Source organism: Euleptes europaea, chromosome 6, assembly GCF_029931775.1.
Source record: "Euleptes europaea isolate rEulEur1 chromosome 6, rEulEur1.hap1, whole genome shotgun sequence".
Classification (NCBI taxonomy): Eukaryota; Metazoa; Chordata; class Lepidosauria; order Squamata; family Sphaerodactylidae; genus Euleptes; species Euleptes europaea.
The window spans coordinates 84,358,725-84,380,254 of NC_079317.1; the positions used below are offsets into that span (position 1 = coordinate 84,358,725).

The 21,530-nt window shown below is 40.9% G+C and overlaps 1 protein-coding gene across 2 annotated transcripts in view; it reads right to left on the bottom strand.

The window, feature by feature from the left end:
- Positions 1-21,530, bottom strand: part of ZNF143 (zinc finger protein 143) — a 48,161-nt gene that overhangs the window by 5,529 nt on the left and 21,102 nt on the right. For both annotated transcript variants that reach the window (XM_056851546.1, XM_056851545.1), the window contains exons 8-14: positions 18,818-18,937; positions 14,893-14,968; positions 12,457-12,582; positions 7,350-7,529; positions 4,225-4,452; positions 2,916-3,064; positions 1,732-1,893 (exon numbers count right to left, since the gene is read on the bottom strand). In XM_056851546.1, the coding sequence (XP_056707524.1) occupies positions 1,732-1,893; positions 2,916-3,064; positions 4,225-4,452; positions 7,350-7,529; positions 12,457-12,582; positions 14,893-14,968; positions 18,818-18,937 (1,041 nt within the window). The remainder of the gene's footprint in view (positions 1-1,731; positions 1,894-2,915; positions 3,065-4,224; positions 4,453-7,349; positions 7,530-12,456; positions 12,583-14,892; positions 14,969-18,817; positions 18,938-21,530) is intronic.

The window sequence follows — 21,530 nt, forward strand, 5'->3', positions numbered from 1 at the left end:
CCGATCATTATTAATATTCTACAGAGAGCCAATGAATTTTACCGTGAAGCCAGCTACAGGGAGTAAGCCCACCTCACCATGCAACAATGGTGTGTGCCTGGCATATTTGTCAACAAACAGTCCCTCACCAGACAGAGACATCCAGACTGGCTCTGGGCTCCTTTTCCTTGCCTGACAGCTGTTCATGACATCACAAGTGAAGCAGCAGACAATTTTACCAGTTCTAGTAGTTCCAGCTTTTGGGACTGATATAGGCTTGGTCACCCTGACTGACTATCTTTACCATGAGAAAAGGCATGGGGAGTGCATCTCTATTGCTATTCTGGATCAACTGGGAACTTTTTAGAACCATCAACCAAAATATCCTTCTGTAGGGGAGGGACCATTGATCAGTGGTAATCTGCTTGGCATGCACAAGGTCCCAGGTTCAGTCCCCAGCATCTCGTTAAAGGGACTAGGCAAGTAGGTGATGTGAAAGACTTCTGCCTGAGACCCTGGAGAGCCACTTCCGGTCTGAGTAGACAATACTGACTTTGATGGACCAAGGGTCTGGTTCAGTATAAGGCAGCTTCATGTGTTCAATGGCTAAGCAAACTGGGTATCCACTCTGGTGGTCTTGTTCTTATTGGCTGACTAGAATCAGACAGTAGCACAGAGGTGGGGGGAACAGCTGTTTTGATCCCTGGAATCTGTGCTATGGTGTCCCATAGTGACCTAACTGCAGCATGAAACTGAGAGGTCTGAAATAAGGTGTCATTAATATGCTGATGATACCCAGCTCTACTGCTTTTTTTCAGATGAATCGGGTGAAGCCTTTGGGAGGCAATAAAGGGCTAGATAAGGGCCAAAAACCCGAAACTTAATCCAAATATGATTAAAGTATTGTTGGTTAATAATGTGGACAATCAGGCAAAATCAGCGTGTAGTGGATGGGGGTTCACCAAAGGTGAACCCCCATCCAATACACGCCGATTTGAAAGAGAAGGTTCTGCCTTGCAGGCTTTAACTAGGCGAAATGGTAGGATACAAATGTTTTAAACAAATAAATAAAAGATCACAGCTTGGGGATGCCACTAGACGTGTGTCTGCAGATGGATTTTCAGGTCTCCTCTGTGGCACATGGTGCCACTGCCCAACTTTGGTTGACGGGCTGTGGCTTTTCCTCAAGGTGTGATCTGGCCGTGGTTAGCCATGCTCTGGTCATGGGGGCTGCCTTTGAAGCCTATTCAGAAGCTTCAAACAGTGCTATATGTGACAGCAAACTGGCCAAGGACACAATCTCACCAGCTTCAAAAGAGTTACACCAGAAGCCTTCTAGACACAATGTCCTGATTACTTTTAAGGCTTTTAAATGGTTCCAAGCAAACAAAAGGGGGCATGTGAGTTTTTAGCCAACCTAAAGAAGAGGGGGGGAAATGATTAAAAGATCTGCTAACTATAACCAACCAGGTGCAAACTCAAATGTTCATGTTTCTGTTGCTCTTTTATTATTGTTTGATGTCTGTTAGCCACAGAAGCGCTGAGATAAGAATATAATTTTTTAGGTAAGTAAAATAGTAATATCACAGTTCTGTAGACTGGCACCATGTATAGAGCTTCATAACTTAAATTCTTATGCAGCTAAGGAGGCATATTCTAGTTATTAAATCTGCAGTTGTCTACAGCTTTAACTGGACAGGCTGCAAAATCCTCTTAAATATTTTGTGAGATAACTACAGGTTTTAATTTTACCTGTTGTCCTTCAGTGCCCTCTGCTGTAACCATCGCAACAGAATGTGTCCCTGCAGAAGAAATAACAGCATCGTGGGCAGGGACTGTGATGGTAGTGCCATCTTGTGTTACCATAGTGATTGTATTTCCAATGGCCTGCATGTCAGCCTGAGATAAGTTAACCTGAAATAAAACAAATTGTTAATTGATCTAGCAAGAACCACATTTGTGCCCTAGCCCTTCATTAAACAGGAGTGGATTCACAAGAGCGTTTGTCGATGGAATGATTTCTGCCTATGGGGTGCAACGTTCTGGTCTCCTGCACCCCAAGAACAGCAGGAGATGGCAGGTAAAAAAATTTGTCTTCCATGAATGGAAATGGCTTTTAGAAGATATCTGAGAACAAGTATAAAATAAGAGTAGAAAGTTCACTAACTTTACTAAACAGTATTAGGCTGGTTTCGTAACTGAGAACCTTATGGTAGAAGTTTTCCTCATTAAAGTTGTTAATATGTATTATTTTAGATGGTTTTCAGATATTATTACATTTTTAAAAATCTCTATGGCAAGACTTCCTGCTAATTCAGTATCTAATAGTCAAAATAAAAAAGGAAAACAAAATACTGGAAGAATTATCTGATGAATCAAAGAATCTGATCCAAAGACTTGTGAGTGGTGCTCCACTCATAGAACGGATCCCTCCTACCTCCTTCTGCCTTCTGCAGCCTCCCATGCCACCCCCCCCCAAAAAAAAGAAGTTCATCAAGATCAGGGGACAATCGACCCCAGTATGGAGGGGCTATGGCTTGAGTGAGAAATCCATTAGGAGTGCAGATCCCTCCTTGTAACAGTGGAAGAAACTGCTATTCATGCAAGAGCACCTTAGGATTCGATCACTAAGGGTTTATCTCCCTAACGTGACTGATGCTTATCCTAACAGTAGCAGTAAATGGACAGTAATAAATTGTGGAAAGAAATTTTGGAACCAGCAGGCATATGTAACTTACCTTTCTGCAGGACGATGTCAACAAATATTAGTTAGATTTTGCCAAGCCAGAACTGGTACTTATTTTTGACATTGTTAAGCTAAATTTCATTGATTGCATTATTTGTATGTGTAAACAAACGGGACAACTAAATGTAAACAGTATTTCAAAAATTGGGACCCCTTTTGCTGATACAGCTTTGACTCGCTGAATACTTACATGCTGAGTTCCATCTTGGGAAATAAGTGCCACTTGCTGACTGAGCCCTGTTTGAGTCACTGTAGCGACCTGTGCAGAAACGACATCATCTCCTTCTACACCTGTTACGTATGTTATCTGTGATCCTTTGAGAACATCTTCACCTTGACCTATTTGATTGAAGAAGAACAGTTGGTTTTTATACCCCGATTTTCTCTACCTTTAAGTCTCAGACTGGCTTACAATCGCCTTCCTTTCCTCTCCCCACAACAGACACTTTGTGAGGTGGGTGGGGCTGAGAGTTCAGAGAGAACTCAGCAGGCTTCATGTGTAGGAGTGGGGAAACAACCCCAGTTCTCCAGATTAGAGTCCACCAATCTCAACCACTACTTAGTTTACATGTAGCCTAAAAATATACTAAAAATAAGGAGAATATTAATCCTGCGTGTAGGAACTGTGTTAAACATATAAAAGAAAATACATATTCTGATATTCATATCATGTTTACATAAATTATAATCTAAAATAAACAAAAACTGTAGTTTAATTTCTGTTAATCTTTGTCTACTAGCATCTGGATATAAATATCACCAATGGCTTATTAAAATTGTTTTCATCAATGAATATACTTTCCTTCTAAGGAAAAAGAGAGCCCCCTATTGTGTGACTGTGATGAAATAGTGTAGTATCTTTAAGTCGTGTTCACCTCCAGCCACAATGTAAACATTCATCCTAATCTTTTGTAAATAGTCCTTAGAACCAACAGTTTACTTTTAAAAGGCTTCAGTGTACACCATCTCTATCAGCTATGGGACAAGTCCATTCTCCCCAATACAATAAGAGCAAATTCATGCACACTGGGATAAAAAAACTAATGATATTACCTATTTGCAGTTTTCATGTTAAACAAATATCATGTCAGCTTACAATGGCAATAGAATACCTTTATACAGCTCAAGCTGGACTACTAAATACAGTTCTAATCACCTCTTATCAAGGACAAGGGGTTGGAGCATGTTCCCATGGCCCTTTTTAGTTTAAGAAAAAATATTGTTGAGGCAGAGACATGGTTGAGGTTTACAAATTTAATCACTGGATGGAGATCTACGTCTTTATATCCAAATGCTCTACTTTGATAGTCACTGGATTCTGTCTTTACTGTCAGGCAGAACCAATAAAATAATTTTAATTAATCAATGCTCCTGTGGATGATACTTTAATTCCATTGCTTGAGCGGTCATAGTTAAGATATAATGTATCAGCAAGATATACTTGGGGAGGTTGCTCATATGGTAGAAAATTTAGTGGACAGCAAACGGTAAGTACAAACCTGGAGGTGGCTCAAAAAACGCTTCTTGCTCCTCTTCTATTGGCTCTGTATCATTGTGTGCGGTCCGCTTGTGCATTGCGAGTGTAGAAATTTGTTTATATGTTTTCCCACAGTGATTACAGTTGTATGGTTTGGAATGTGTATGTACGACATGATGTTTATATAAACTGGAATATTCTGTAAAGCGTTTATCGCAGCCAGGGACTGTACATACATAAGGCTTCTCTCCTAGACAGAAAGATACAGGCAGTGAGGAAAACTGAAGACGACATGCTAGCCAATGAGATAGCAGAAACACGCTGGCATACTTTTATTATCATTGTTCATTGTTCTCATTATTAGAATTGTACAGAACTGTAGGGCCCTGACCTGGATGGCCCAGGCTAGCCTGATGTCGTCAGATCTCAGAAGCTAAGCAGGGTCAGCCCTGGTTAGTATTTGGATGGGAGACCACCAAGGAATACCAGGGTTGCTGTGCAGAGGAAGGCACTGGCAAACCACCTCTGTTAGTCTCTTGCCATGAAAACCCCAAAAAGGGGTCTCCATACGTTGGCTGCGACTTGACAGCACTTTACACACACAAAACTGTAGGACATTCTGAATCACAGTGCAATTCAGTTTGGCGTGTTTTTCCAAGTCAGCCTCGGTGACTGTTTTTGCCTTTAGTATATAATGTGTGAAAGCGATTTAACAGGTAAAAGTTATTATGTACAGTAGGATTTGCAGTCATAGATTTATATATTAAAAATGACTGGAGTTCAAATATGTCCCAGTATGTGCAAATGCAAGATATTTCTTATGTTCCCTGGAACAAAGAGAATAGATAAAAATAGCTATGTATTTATTAGGAGTATTCATGTACTGTCCTTTCATCCTGAAATGGATCCTTAGGATGGTTTACATTAGAATAAAACAAGTAGGAACCTGCAAGAACTTATGGGAGGCATCACATTTACCCTTCCCCCACACTTTCCCTTTGCTGAAAGCCACCATAGCCTGTCCCCTTTTCCTGCTCCCTTCTCTCCTTCTACGGTTGCCAAACTCCAGGTGGGGCCTGGAGATCTGCTGGAATCACAGCACCTTTCCCAACTACAGAGATTAGTTCCCCCTGTAACCTACCCTGTGAGGTAGGTTAGGCTGAAAGTATGTGATTGGCCAAAACCATCCAGTGAGCTTCCACAGCAAGACAGGGATTTGAACCTAGGTCTCTCAGACCCTACTCTGAAGCTGTAACTGCTACATCACCCTGGCTTTCATAGGATGGCAAGCAGCCAGGCCTAGTTGAGTCATGCAAGTCAGGTAGAAATAAGTCACCCGGAGGATGCTGCCATGGCTAGGATTGGCAATCTCCAGGTGGAACCTGAAGAGTTGTCCTCCCTTAGGGTTGCCAACCTCCAGGTATTGCTGGAGATCTCCTGCTATTACAATTGATCTCCAGGCAACAGAGATCAGTTCGCCTGGAGAAAATGGCCACTTTGTAAGGTGGACTTTGTGTCATTATACCTCATTGAATGCTCTCCCCTCTCCACCCCTAAAATCTCCAGGTATTTCCCAACCCGGAGCTGGCAACCCTAGTCCCCTGGAGAAAATGGATGCTTTGGAGGGAGGACTCTATGGCATTATATTCAGCTGAGGCCTCTCCCCTCCCCAAACCCTGCCCTCCTCAGACTTTACCACAAAATCTCCAGGAATTTCCCAGCCTGGCTACCCTAGCCAGGCTTGGCCCTAATGAGTCCTCCCTCAAATGCCAAAATAGGCCTGGAAAGGGCTCTGCCCCTTCCCCTGCCTTCTATTGTCAGAATCAAGCCTTGGAACCTGTGGTTGCCTAGGAACAGCAACTGAGAAACTCAACTGCTTACAGGCACTCCTTTTATCATTTTCAGGTTTTTTAAATTCCCCAATCCATTTTTTTTTTTTTAGATTTCAGATTTTTCTGCAAACCTGGGGCCCTTTTCAGGTTTGTCAAAAGATCTGTGTTGCCCGCTCACTGCTCCAGTCACCAGATTTAAGTGTCCAAAGTTTTAGCTGACTTGGCTATTAGAATATAAGATATATAAAATACTCAAGCAAATAAGATAAAAATAAGACAATATATTCAGTTTCTAAAGACAATAGAAAACAATCAAAATGTCCTTGCCCTGTCAGGTGACAGCCTAAATTCCTGATATGATGGAACCTAGAGCAGGGCTCGTTTTATAGTGCACAATGAATGGGGAAGTCAGAAGGGAACAGATGCTCAACCAGGTATTGTGGTCCCAGGTCATTTACTACTTTAAGACAAAGGTCACATAGTAAAGCAGCAGTGTCCACCATCACCTCCTGGGACCTATTTTAAAGGAAGGAATGAAGCCATCACAAAACAGGGCCACTCAGACCCAATCCGCCCAGGCAATACAGAATAATACCATGATCAAGGGTATTTAAAACCAAAAACAGACCAGGACAACCAACAAAGATGCATTTGGGAACTATGCTGTGGTATGTTCCCAATTTGAAAATTCACAGCAACCAACCCTCTAATCAGTCACTGACAAAATTTTCATCACCACCATAACATCTTTTAGCATATTCATATATATCATCTTTTCACAACATGGTTCACATTCTCAGACTTAATTGCAGTTCTCAGTAGTCATTCTCAATGACATGGGATGTGTGCCCAATTTAAAACTATGTTATTCCCCTAACTTAGTGTAACAGAAAATATGTTTGACTGCCCTGCCCACTGCTTCAGAGCTGGAAAAGAAAATATTCTTGAACCTCAGAAATATTGAAGAACATGACTTGGAACTTGGACTCAGAGATTAAGAATTATAGGCTCATTCTAACAAGAATGGGTGAGTTTATTAGCTCTAGCCACAACTCCACACTCATGCATGCACTCTTAAAGTTGTTTAGGAATTAAGTATTGCACTTTGCAGTTTAACAGAATACAAATGCAATTTCTCCGTTGGAAGAACAGGGCTATCCCAAAGACTGCTAGATTAAGTGAGAATCCCCACCACCACCAATGAATTCATCTTTGTTCAGAGCTATTTTATGTAATACCTCTCAAACAAACCAGAGAGAAGCCAGTCAAAGCCAGATGATTATAAGCAAAATTCTATAAAACATAACTCAAATACCTGTATGTATTCTCACATGGTTCTTGTAATTAGTTGCACTGGCAAAGGCTCTCCCACATCCTGGCTCCGTACAATAATAGGGTCTTTCCCCTGTGTGTGTCCTGATGTGAACCTTTCTAATATTAGATGTTGTGAATGACCTCCCACATCCTTCAAAGGGGCATTTGAATGGTCTTTCACCTAGAACATTTAAAAAGACAGTTACCGGTAATCAGTACACATTTAAAGAAGCAGTACTTACATCAGTTTAGCTTACATTTTACAATTCTGCTACTAAATTTCAAATTTCTTCAACTTTCTTCTTTTTTTTAATCCTGAACATACTAGCCTTCTGCTAGTATCAGAGGAGCTGCCATTTCTAATGCCTAACTAGTGGCTGCATTTAAACTAAGTTTCAAAAGCTGATTATAGCTGCAATCCTACCCTTACTAAGAAATAAGTCCATTTGAATTCACAGGAACAGAAACATACACAGGAGCAGACTGTCAGTATATTTGCTGCAGGTGAATATCATTGTTTTGGTTCACAGGCACATACCCACCAGCACATCCTGCATAGTTGGATTTTGCATCCATTTACTCTTCAGCAATCCAATCTTGAAAATAATCCCTTTCAAAAACTCAGGAAACTTCAAATGTGGTTTGAAGATTCAATACCATGAGCTGCTTGATTAGAAAGTGCAGAAGAAGTAACCTGGATGTACGCATAGGCTGTTTCTTGCATGTCTGTTATTTCCCACAATGCACTGTGGCTAAAGTCAGAAAGATGGAGAAGCAGCAGGCAGGATCCAGCTTAGATAAGAATTCACTTCCCAAGGAATGTTTGTATTGAAAGTTAGTGATATTTGTATTGTTTTTTAATTCTGCTGAAATTATTGAAATGGAGGAGCTGTGGCTCAGTGGAAGCGCCTCTGCTTTGTATGTTTGAGGTTCCAGGTTCAATCCCTAGCAACTCCAGTTAAAAGGACCAGGAAGTAGGTGATGTAAAAAGACCTCTACATGAGACTCTGGAGAGCTGCTGCCAGTCTAAATAGACAATACTGACCTTGATGGACAGATGGTGTGATGCAGTATAAGTCAGCTTTGTGGGTGTTTTGAATATTATTGCTATTCGTATTGTTTAAAAAATCTTCTAATATATTTTGGGAGCCAACTTTGTTCGGAAAGCAAGAGAAAAATATAATTTAAAAATATTTGATCCTACCAGTTTTTCCAACAAGGAAGCAGGACCCTTTTGACCAGTAAAAAGGCTACGCTAGGGATTGTAGTAGCCACATGAACAAGATGCTATATAGGATAGTGGCTGCAGTGAGGATGGGAACTGGTGTGATTGCCCTTCTTCTCTTGCACCAGTGGAAAAGCTAGTAGAATCCAACCCAATGTATTCAGTAGTTTTAAGGGCTCTTTCCTGACCATGATTTTATTTATAATTACACGTAATTATACAGTCAATTGTGCTTATGCATAAGAGGTGTAATTCTCAAACGCAATTATTTTGGTACACACAAATGCCTCATTTTTTAAAACAGGAAACAATTTTTTTTTCATGCAAGCATTTTCCTTTTATGCGGTGCATAGATGTTCCTTTTAGCAGACTTTGGGGTTTCTGCTTTTTCAGCATACTACTTAAATCAAGGAGCGATTTTTTAAAAGTTAAGGATCACAGCCTAGAGAACTACTTTAACAAGTAATCCTAAACAGAGTCCAATGGTCTAACTCTGCTTAGGACTGCACTGTAAGTGAGCTCAAGAGTTAGTGCACCCCTAAGGATACTTTTGACTTCTTTTCTTGAATCATTCGACTCTCTTACCCCCATCCCCCACTTCTGAATATCCCACCCTAGGTTCAAACATGGTGTGTCATGCAACATGAGGAACTGCTACTTAAGAGAAGTCAGTAGCAAAGGCACACGGCGCTAGCTGCGTAGTTCTTCAGACTGTGGCCATGGAAATTAGTTTTCCATCTCCAAATGCTACGCTACAGAATAGTAAATGTCTAGTATGAGTGCAATAATTCTAAGAAAATGCATCTGTCCCTGGTTTAATTTACACACAACTGTCTTAAACACAGCTATACGGATCAATAGTTAAAACCCTACAACGAATGTTATATTGCTGGCGTACCCTGATGCTGCTGTGCTGCTTTTTCTCATTTGCTTTTGCTAAGAACTGTCGAGTCTCTGTATACTGTCATGCCACAGAGAGAAGCCTAAGAGGGACAGGTGAAAGCAGAATTTTTTTATAATTCAATGTATTACTAAGCTACTTATTAGACAGCTCATTATCATTATAATTAAAGCCTTAAAATAGATCTCTCAGACAAGCAAATATTAGCTAATCGGTAGAGGAAACTGCAAATCACTCCTTAGCAAAGTTGTCAGTTTTCTGCCAAAAAGACATATGAGTTTTTAAGTATACATACTGCAGTGGCATGTTGCTATAGTTTCTGTGATCTTTATTTGATGCTGTGATCATATTACTGGCACAAAATAACTGAATTGCACCTGGATCCACCCAGCAACTGCCTTTCCTCAAAGCCAGTCTTTAGTTCAAACATAAGAAAAGGAATGTCTGCAAGAATGCCACACAACCTGTTTGTAAACCCTGCCCTTCATGCTTTTAACTTCTTTTTTCCCCAGAAAGCAAGTAGCTCGAACCTGGTTATTTTTGAAGTTAGACAAAGGAAACAGATCCTGGAAAAGCACAGTAATGTCCCTCATTACCAGAAGCCCTTTTTGACTTGCCAAAGATATTCCACTGCTTCAAATGTCTACTAGTTTTCAACCAGAGTGCTGCACTATATAGAATTAGTAAAAAAAAAAAAAAAGTGCATGTGTCTGTTTGGGGGCAATTTAAAAAGGAGAAGTGGTGGGGTCCTTGAACCTTCTCACTCCCACCACTTAAAACAAATCAAAACAACAATTCCCCATGTCATTCAACTTTTTCCGGTGGTTCTCCTAATCCAGAAGCTGTTGGGAGAAAAATGGCAGCGGGTGGTGGTGGGGAGAACAATCCACATTCTAATGCACAGACTATATTACTGTCACATGGTATTATCCTGCTTTTTAAGGCATAGTTGCATAAAGTTTTATAAGTAAATATAAAATTGTAATGTATTAACACAACCAACATGTTTTCATATACACAATTATACAGACACACAATTATACACACTCATGAGGGAGCTGGAACTAATGGCAGCTTCCAATAAATATGCTATTATTGCGACATAATGCACGCATGAAGGCACACTCAGTATTTATGAGGGTGGATAGTGGATGTACTTGGAGTGTATTTATATGTACAGACAGATGGGAATCATTTGTATGAATTGGTCAGATGTTATCTGATAAGTTCTTGCCTTTCTAATGATGCCACAAGGCAAATACCTCAGAAGTGTGTGTTGGGGGGTGTAAGGCCAAGCATATCATGGTCAGACCTGCAGTACAGCTACGCTAGGAAACACATCTCTGTCTACAAAGCGTACAAAGGTAAATTGCTTCAAGTGCTACTACCTAAAAATTCTGCTGTTACTGCAAGACAAAGCAAAAGGAGGCGCTACCTGACATCACCCTCTTGTGCAGGAATGCTGAAAGGTACACTATAGCCACATCTGCACAATATGATTTGTACATGAAGATGTAAGGCCTCCTTCTCTAGTTGAGGCCGTCTGAGAAAACTCCAAATGCCCATTGTTTCTAGTACTTTCCCACTTAGCACAAGTCTATCAAGAGTGAGGATGAATTAGAAGAATGCCAGTATCACTATGTCTGTGCTGCTGCACCTCTCCCTGGAGTCAGTAGTGTATGGAGATGGTACCAGTGTTTCCAGCCTGCTGAAGCCAGCTAGCGGTGCTGCAAAGCCCACCTGCATCTGAGACCTCCTCACTATATGAACTGATGGGAAAATGAAAGCATCATGTGCTGTTGTTACTCAGTTCAGCAAAGGAGACAAGGTAAAATCAGGTAACTTGGAGACAGAGGTAGAGAAGGATCTGCTGCAAGAAAAAAGGGAGCAATATGGGGTGAAGAGACCTTTAGATAAGAAAGCAGATGAAGATGGGTAACGGTGTGTTATAAGATGCAGTGAAAGGAAAACAGAAGATGATGGGGTGAAAGGGTGTGTTATAAGATGCAGAGTGAGAAGAAAAGTGAGTGCGCACTGCAGAACTAGACGAGGAAGAGAAAAGGAAGCAGGATTAACAAAAACATAGCAGGACTGGGAGAGGGAAGAGAAAAGGAAGCAGGATTAACAAAAACACATAGCAGGGCTGGGAGAGAACAGACTATGCATGACACATATGTGGAGAATGGGTTCAAGAAAATCCTACATTAAAATAGTTACAAAACATTTTCCTGTGTTTAACACGTCAATGCAGCCCTATTGAGTTAATAAAAATACAGAGGTGGCAGTCAGGGTGATTTGGGTTCTCCAGCCTTGCTCTAGTCTCCCCTACTTTTTCACCCTATGTTTCAATGGCAAAAAGGACACTTTAGGTGATCTGAAATGCTTTGCCTAAATGCTGAAATGCTTTGTTCTGCAACCAACAGTGATGATCACACTGTCTCCCTGTCGTGACAGAAGGGGGGTGAAAGGGAAGATTGCAGAGGTACGGGAGATGCTCTGTATCTTACACAGTCAGGTACAAAAACCACCTGCCTCATGTACCTGAAGGGTACTCAACAGAAAGTCGATAAAAGTTACTCAAATTACCTAAGCAAGGGAAGCAGCACTCCATGACTGCCCTGATGAGATTAATTGTTCTTTGGTGGCTGTTTATAGCATCACTTAGGTATCGTGTAGTAGAACTAAAAAGATGGCATGATTTGTTGCTATGGGAAGAAACAAGAAAGTATCTTGTATAATGGGAATTAAAATATAATTAATTTGATTATGATTTGCAGTTTTAAAATATCATTGTGTAAAAGTAGTTCAGGCTTCACAAGTAAGTTCTGGAACAGTGAAGAAATTTGGGAGAAAATGCTTACCGTGAAGTTGAAAAACAGAAACCCTCCTGTGGTCAACCAGATCCTTTCAAAACGCTACTCTGTACAAAATGTATTACTATAAAATATAGCAGGCACTGGATGCAATAAGTATGCCACGTACCTGTGTGTGTTCTGATATGTTTCTGTAGATCTCCTGAAGTCTTAAATGACTTTGTGCAGTTCTCTTCTGAACACCGATATGGCTTCTCTCCAGTGTGGGTTCGGACATGGCTTTTTAGTCCATAACCTTGAAATACATTTTATGAACACTTTAAGTTTAGGAGCACTGATAAATCTTGTCACAAAATCAGTTCAGGTACCCTTTATCCCACCTGTATTTGTTTTTTTCTATTGATCTCTTTATTTTTTTGCCTTTCTAACCTGCTCTCCATGGCCACAAGCAGGCTTAGGGCGAGTAACAACCATAAAATCACAAATAATATACATATACTAATAAAAACATTTACAACAATAAAATAAACTCATAAATCATTAATCAATATATTTAATCAATACATTTTACACTGGGCAAGTGAAGACCTGTCCTTGGGATTTACAAATCTTTCTCTCACTTCTTGTCTCACCAAAGAGGCATGATCTGGTAATGATGCAAACAAACGTCTGTTCTTAGTTCAGATGACCAGAGACATTGGTTTCTGTCTACCTTCTTTCATTATTAGTATGTTTGTATTGTGCCTGCCTGCTCTGAGGAGCTCAAAGCACCACACACAAGGAAGATCTGCTTTGTTTCAGAGAGACCTGTTACAGGGTGTGTGGTTTTTTTTACCTGGGTAGATATAAATGTCTATATAGAAAACCAGGTAAACTCCTATAAAGTGTGAAGATCATACATTCATAATGGCTTGTACAGGTGTATACATTATTTTCAAGCTGGCATACATCCATGTGCCCTGACCTGGATGGCCCAGGCTAGCCTGATCTCGTCAGATCTCAGAAGCTAAGCAGGGTCAGCCCTGGTTAGTATTTGTATGGGAGACCACCAAGGAATACCAGGGTTGCTGTGCAGTGGAAGGCACTGGCAAAACCACCTCTGTTAGTCTCTTGCCATGAAAACCCCAAAAGGGGTAGCCATAAGTTGGCTGCGACTTGACGGCACTTTACACACACATACATCCATGTAAGTAAAGTGAAGCATCATGTGTGAAGCAGCTCTTACACTGTCTCACATCAGACTTTGCTCAGCCCAGACTTACTCGCAGAGCTCATTCTTGTCCCAGTAAGGGGGCAGACAGAAAAGGGAAGGATCAGCAGCATACAGCCTATGACGTGGCCTAGTCTCAAGAAGATTGAAAGGATGAAAAAAAAAAGATTTCGGGGGAAAAGTCACATTACTGATCTAGAGAAACAACACTGCTCCTCTAGATCAAATGTGCAACTTTGGGAGGAATCCTAAGCAGATCTACCCAGAAACAAGTCCTATTTTATTCAATGGGACTTACTCCCTGGAAGTATTCTTAGGATTGTGGCCTTTTTCTCTCCAGGTTCCTATATTCCCTTTTAATTTTTTTACTGAGACCTTGGATCATGGCTAATCTTTACTGCCAGCCAAATCTAATCTGCTGAAGACAGAGAGCAACCCACAGCATAATATACTATGGTGCTACACAGAAGTCAAATAATCCACTTAAAGTCTTTTTTTTAAAACAGTTTTTATTTTCCATACTATTATAATAAAACATTTCAACAATTGATAAAAATCATCAACAAAAGGAAAAAAATATTGTTGAAAGTACATTTTATCATTTAGTAAAAATTAAAACTTCCCCTTCATCCCCCTCCATCTTATTATAAAATTATGTACTCTTTTGTATAAAAAGTCTAATCCTAATATTATCTTATACAATTAAATATAGTTTCTTTGATCACCATCAATTAGATTATAGTTACGTACTATTTCAAATATAGATTTCATTATTTCAAATTAACCATAATATGGTAATTGTATTTTTTAATTATTAGATATTATTATAATAAAAATGGATTAGATCAATGAATAACCTTTGAACATCCCCATTTGAAATTCATTTTCACAGTAAACTCTCCACGCCTCCCATTCACCCATAAATTGTACATTGTCTTTTTGGTTTATCAATGCAGTAAGTTTATCCATTTCCATCAGTTCTAGCATCTTTTGTACATCCCCTGAAAGTCTAATGGCTTTATGTCTCTAGTAGCCCTCCTGTTCTTGTTTGGAATGGTCTTTTGTTGTGAATGATAATTTCCCCTACAAGTTGCAACCATAACACGTGATAGAATAGTTGAATCTTTAATATAGTCTCATGGCACAGATCTTTATCCAAGGACAAATCGATACCATATGTATAAATCTCAAGTATCTTTTGTCCACAAGTGGGGGGTAAGGCAAATAGACAGGGCAGGGCAATGCAACAGTGCAGCAATATGTTGCCTTTTCTTATTAGAGTCACAGATTTCCCCCCATTATTTCTGTTTATTGATATAAACATGGTGAGAAAAGAGGCAGGTTAGAAATACTCTGGAAACAACAAAGACTTATTATGAAACTCCATGGTTTTACCTGTTGCGAATGCTTTGCCGCAACCTGGGTGTTCACACTGATATGGCCGATCTCCTGTGTGCGACCTTTCATGTACCTGTTAAGAGATACCTATTGTTTTTATGCTGAAACATGTATTCTCTAACACAATATAATGTTCCACTATTCCTTTAACCAACACGAGGGCACACAAGGCAATATATAAGGTTCTCAAAGGACCCTAGCAAACATACATACCGTATTTTTCGCTCCATAAGACGCACTTTTTTCCTCCTCAAAAGTGAGGGGAAATGTCTGTGCGTCTTATGGAGCGAATGTGTGTGAATCCAGCCCCGGGGAGAAGGGCAAAGCTGCCTAGGCAGCGCAGAGCAGTTTAACCTCCCCCCTCCCTTCCCGGTCCCGAGGCTCAGATGTAATACCCTCAGCTGTAACCCTAACCCACCGCCCCCCTTCCTGGGAGTCCTGGGAAGGGGGGCGGTGGGTCTTTAAACTGCTCTGCGCTGCCTAGGCAGGCAGCGCAGAGCAGTTTAACTTCCCCCCGCGCTTCCCGGCCCCGAGGCTCAGCTGTTGGGTGGGGACCCGCCCAACAGCTGAGCCTCGGACCGGGAAGCGTGGGGGGAGGGGGGAGATTAAACTGCTCTGCGCTGCCTAGGCAGGCAGCGCAGAGCAGTTTAAATACCCCCTGCCCGGCTTCCAGGGAGTCCCTGGAAGCCGGGCAGGGGGGTCTTGAAAGTTCTCCATGCTGCCATCCCAGGTAGGGCAGAGCAGTTTAAATATCCCCCACCCGGCTTCCAGGGACTCCCTGGAAGCCGGGCAGGGGGGTCTTGAAAGTGCTCTGTGCTGCCTGGGATGGCAGTGCGGAGGAGTTTAAAGACCCCCCCGCCGGGCTTCCAGGGAGTCCCTGGAAGCTGGGCGGGGGGGGGGGGGGGCTTGAAAGTGCTCTGTGCTGCCTGGAATGGCAGCGTGGAGAACTTTCAAGACCCCCAGCCCGGCTTCCAGGGACTCTGCTTTAAAGCCTCCTCTAAAAACTAGGTGGGTCTTATGGTCAGGTGCGTCTTATGGAGCGAAAAATACGGTAAATACAATGCAAGAACCCTATTGATAGAGGAGTGGAGAATGGGAGCAGGAATCAGTTTGGCTGTGCCTGAAACTGGGTATGAAACCCACAACTTGCCTCCTCTATAGACAGGTAAAGGTCCCCTGTGCAAGCACCGGGTCATTCCTGACCCATGGGGTGACGTCACATCCTGATGTTTACTAGGCATACTTTGTGTACGGAGTGGTTTGCCAGTGCCTTCCCCAGTCATCTTCCCTTTACCCCCAGCAAGCTGGGTACTCATTTGACTGACCTCGGAAGGATGGAAGGCTGAGTCGACCTCGAGCCGGCTACCTGAAACCGACTTCTGTCGGGATCAAACTTAGGTCGTGAGCAGAGCTTTTGACTGCAGTACTACAGCGTACCACTCTGCGCCATGGGGCTCTCCTCTATAGACAGACCACATGAAAAATACACTGCGTAGCACCAAGGTTACAACAACTTGTGTTTGTCTCATTATGGTAATGGGATCTTTGAGCTGAAATATTTACCTTGGGATAATTCTTGTATCTCATAGCCAAGGGCTAGCCACTGTAAGGATTAAAGAAAATCTGAATAATGGGGTCAGCTCTTGCTACAGTTTTGGGAAGGGGTGGAGAAATTCCCCATAACTTTAAAAAGGAAATCTGGAGTTCCTTGCCACCTTTTGCGAGAAGACCATGAAATCTCAGTTGCCATTTTGGGTTGCTGAGGCAACCCCTCAAAACATGTATAAGGCCTCAACCTTATGTTGCAGTTTGTGGAATCAATAACTAAATTAACAGCACGATGGCCAAAATATCCCAAAATGACATAAATGTGTATTGTATATTAATATATATTCAAAATGTACTATTATACTCGCTTGTATCTTCAGTTTCACAACAATACTTAGAAATATTATACTTACCTGCGTTCTCATTTATGGGGAAATGATTACAAAAAAAATGCAATTTTGTAATACAGTGAAAATTTGACATGTAAACTTTTGAATATATATTAATATATAATACACATTTATGTCATTTTGGGATATTTTGGCCATTGTGCTGTTAATTTAGTTATTGTATTTGTATTTGGCATGTGGTTTGTGAAATCTGCAGAAGGGTTCAGTGCCCCCTGTCTTGTGCTAGATGAATTGTCCAATGCTTGGCGGAGGACACTGAACTGTTCTGCTGATTCCCCAAAACACAACACAAGACAGAGGCCTTGGCAACCCAGAATGCCCTGGTGGAAACAGCTGCCAGCAGAAGGAAGGGGGACCAGGAAGGGATGGAACCAATTTAGGAGAGGAAAATGGAGATGAAACCAGCAGGAGAGGTAGCAATGACCATGGCATGAGAGGATGCGAGTTCCCTGCCCATGTAAGCTCTTGAAGTACTCTTCTTTTACCTGCTAATGAGCCTATCAGCTGAAGTTATATCACTAAATAGATGCACTTTGAAAATATTTAATTAATATCCTTCTATTTGAACTATAAGCACGCTTTTCTAGTTAAGAAAGAAATGGGAACTAATATAAAAAGTCAAGATATTAATGATAAAATGTCATTAATATGTGGATGATACCCAGCTCTATATATTCTTATCCAAATCCCCGGTTGATACGGTAGAAGTCCTGAATAACTGCCTGGCTGCTGTGGTAAACTGGCTAAGAGTGAACAAATTGAAACTAAACCCTGAAAAGACAGAGGTAGTGCTGGTTGGGAAGGCAGAGATCTTGAAGGACACTGGGATTCCCATTTTTAATGGAGTTCAGCTGACCCTTGCTCACAGTTAAGAGCCTTGGGGTTATACAGGATCCAACTTTATTACTGGAGAATCATCTTAATGCAGTTGCTACAAAGGCTTTCTTCCAACTCAGCCTAGCCCAAAAGATGGCCTCTTATCTTGATTCAACTGATCTGGCCACCTAGATCCACGCTACAGTAGCGTCGACACTACACTACTGCAATGGGCTGTACATTAGTCTCCCCTCAAAATCAATCTGGAAACCCCAGCTGGTGAAGAATGCTGCAGCTCAGCTATTATCGGGAGCTAGATGGAGCACACATATTGCTCCCACCCTGCAGGCACTTCACTGGCTGTCCATCAGTTACTGGGCTCAATTTAAGGTATTAGCTATCACATACAAAGCCCTTCACAGCCTTGGACCCTCACATCTGCAAGAATGTCTCTCCCCCCTATGCTCCTCCATGACAGCTTCACTCACTGGAGCACTGTTTTCTGCAGGTGCCAACCTGCAAAAGGGCAAAATCAACAACTGCCCTTACATATGCCTTCTCCGTTATGGCCTCCACCTTGTGGGATGGCATGCCTGAGGAGGTCAGGAAGTCTCTCGCTCTCATGGCTTTCTGCACACTATGCAAAACTGTATTATTCAAGAGGGCTTTCTTACACAGGCAATAGACTGGCACTGTACTAAATGATTCACAAAGCTACTTAAAATTGTTAGGGACTGTGGTCTATACTACTATGTACAGCTTGTTGAAACTAGGATCCTACTGTGGAATTTTGCATCACTTAATGTGTCATGTTAATACATGATGCTTTGATTCAGTTCTGTTTTTAGACTTCTGGGTTTGTTCTACAACCCTAATCCTGTTGCATTGTTTATTGAATGACCCATCAGTGGATTGTATTGTCTCACTCTGTGTAATCTGCCTTGAATCCAAGTGAGAAAGGCGCACTATAAATAACGTAAATACAATAAAAAAATCTTAAAGGAAGTGGGTCACAAAATTGCTACATATATCCTGTGTTAATGTTAGAAATTAAAACTGCCATCTGTCTGATTTTTCCATACGTTTCTAGTACTTTTTGCCCAATATCTTAATGCCAGGAACAACTAGATTATTTATTCAGTTATTACCTTTAGATGATGAGCAGTGGTATACAATTTTCCGCAGCCATCGTAGTCACATCGAAAAGCCTTGTCCCCACTTGGCTGTGATTTAGCTGTCACTCTTGTGCTATGGCTTTGCAGGACAATCTAAGAGAAAAGAAGCATCAAGTTAGAGAAGATCAGCTGGGTCAGCAAAAACAAAGGGTTGCATCTAGACTAAATTTTCCACCAACAGAAGTGGTGGGATAATTTCCAACAAGTCTCTCTTCCTGCTGCAAATCTCTGATTTGCCTCTTATGCTGTTTCTAAAAGGTACCCTGTCTCTCAAAAGCAGCATTTCAAGGAGATCAGTGGGCAGCAGTGTTTGTGCATGTGTGTGTGTGGGGGGAAAGGATTATTCTGATCCTCTGACAAACGTGCCTTATGTGAACAGAAAACTCAGTATGGATCCAACCCAAAGAGTTCATTAACACTCTAAAAACAAAAGTTAAGTGTGGTATGAACTTCAATTTGAAACAGCTTATTCTGTTGGAAAGACCTTACTTAGCCTTATTCAACAAAGGTAAAAGTCCCCTGTGCAAGCACCAGGTCATTCCTGACCCATGGGGTGATGTCACATCCCGATGTTTACTAGGCAGACTTTGTTTACGGGGTGGTTTGCCAGTGCCTTCCCCAGTCATCTTCCCTTTACCCCCAGCAAGCTGGGTCCTCATTTTACTGACCTCGGAAGGATGGAAGGCTGAGTCAACCTTGAGCTAGCTCTCTGAAACCAACTTCCGTTGGGATCGAACTCAGGTCATGAGCAGAGCTTGGACTGCAGTACTGCAGCTTACCACTCTGCGCCACGGGGGTCTTTCAACTCAGCTATCTAGCTAACATGCTTTAAAAGGTGTCCTCAGCAGCAATCACAGCTGAAGTAATGCACGATTTTCTGAGCTGAGCACACCTGTGTTCTCTGTAACTCTCTCAGTAACAGTTTTCCCATTTAGAGACAAGGCAAAAGTGATTAAATTTAAACTGGCCAATCAAAACATATTGAAAACACCATCATTAATATATCTTATTCTCAACATGGCCCCATCTGTGGAGTAGCATCACAGGCTAGTCTGAAGAGCAATCATTGGTTAATTGAACAAGCCTATATATTTCATATAACAACAACAGCAATAATTGTTCTGAATTATCATGAGAATGTGCTTTGGCTTGATTGCAAACATTTTCCTGCAAACGCTATTCTAGGAACTGTTAGAATGATTTCTATTATTTCCTTTGTTTCCTAGATACTCAATTTTGACAACAAAACTTCATATATTTACCTTCAATCATATGGAGGTATACATTGGAAGCAAGTCCCATTAAGTTCAACATGGCTTACTCCCAAATAAGTTTGCCTAGAATTCTGCTTTATAAATCATAAATATTATTAAAATAGTTTCTGTATAAAGTCTAACATTGCAGCTTGCACAGTTAACACAGCAAATGATCCAAAAGCAAGAAACCTGTTCAGTAATATTTTGGCAAGTATATTCCATTATCTTTGCTATGAGCATATGGCCATGATGACTCTGAAAAGGAATTATGCTATCTGAGATGCATGTATGCAGTGTTCCTTTTGTTCTCTGAAATACTACTGAAGGTAGGATTAAGAATACTCTTTTGTATTTGTCTGTGGGTGAAACTCTGCCTTAAGCAAAAGGCTGAAATTACTATTTCTGAGCAACACAACATCTGCTTTTCCTTATATTACTTTGATGAACATAAGGCTTGCTGAACATACTTTAACTAAAATAATAAAACGGAGGTAAAATCTTAGGTCTTCTTAAAGCCTGCAGAATATATGTTCATTAATAAAGCACTGCATCAAGACGGCCATCCGGATCTCAAGCAACTATATTACACTGTCTGGAAATTCTATGACATAAATATAATGAGGTAGGTAAGTTCTATACCTCCATTCTTCTGGTAGAAGAGTCCTTGTACTGACAGAAGAGGCTCCATTAATACAAGATGGGCAAGGATGATTTCATTTTCTTCCTCTATTCCCATGCTGCATTTTACAGGCCCCCAAACTCCAAGCACCATCTTTTCAGCATTCAAAGGCTGAGAGAAAGCTTGAATGACTTACCACTATGTGTATTTTTCACTTGCATAACTATAGGATCCAACCCAATATTTATGAATTAAAAAATGTTATGATAAATGGCAGTTTTATCATACAATATAAAATTAGGTTTAGATGGTATGAATGTAGACCGATTTGGTTTTAATACTTCAAAATACAAAACCTTAGTCCCTAAATACATTTATGAGGTGTCATATCTTGGGAAGAGCTGATGGCAAACAACGTAAAGGAGAGAGATAGATATATTTTTTTCTAGTATAGCACAACAGTGAATTAGAGGGGGAAGCCGTGTGCAAATGTCTATCGGTAATATTTCAGAAATGTCAACTCTTTACAAGATAGGGGAAGACCTATAACTCTAATAAACTTTTTAAATGTTTATCTGTGGGTGAAATAATGTCAGCAATTGTACCATTTGTATTTAATGCTGGCCAGGTTAAAAAAAAATATTAACAAATATAAATGCTAGAAGCAGGCAGATCAAGTGGGGAACATCATTTTATTCAGTCATATTAGAATAGGTGCTTTCTCACATATCTATAAGACTGAAATCTAATCCTTTAATTATTTTGCATGATTTTAACAAGGACTACTAAAGGACTTGTAAACAGATTCTGC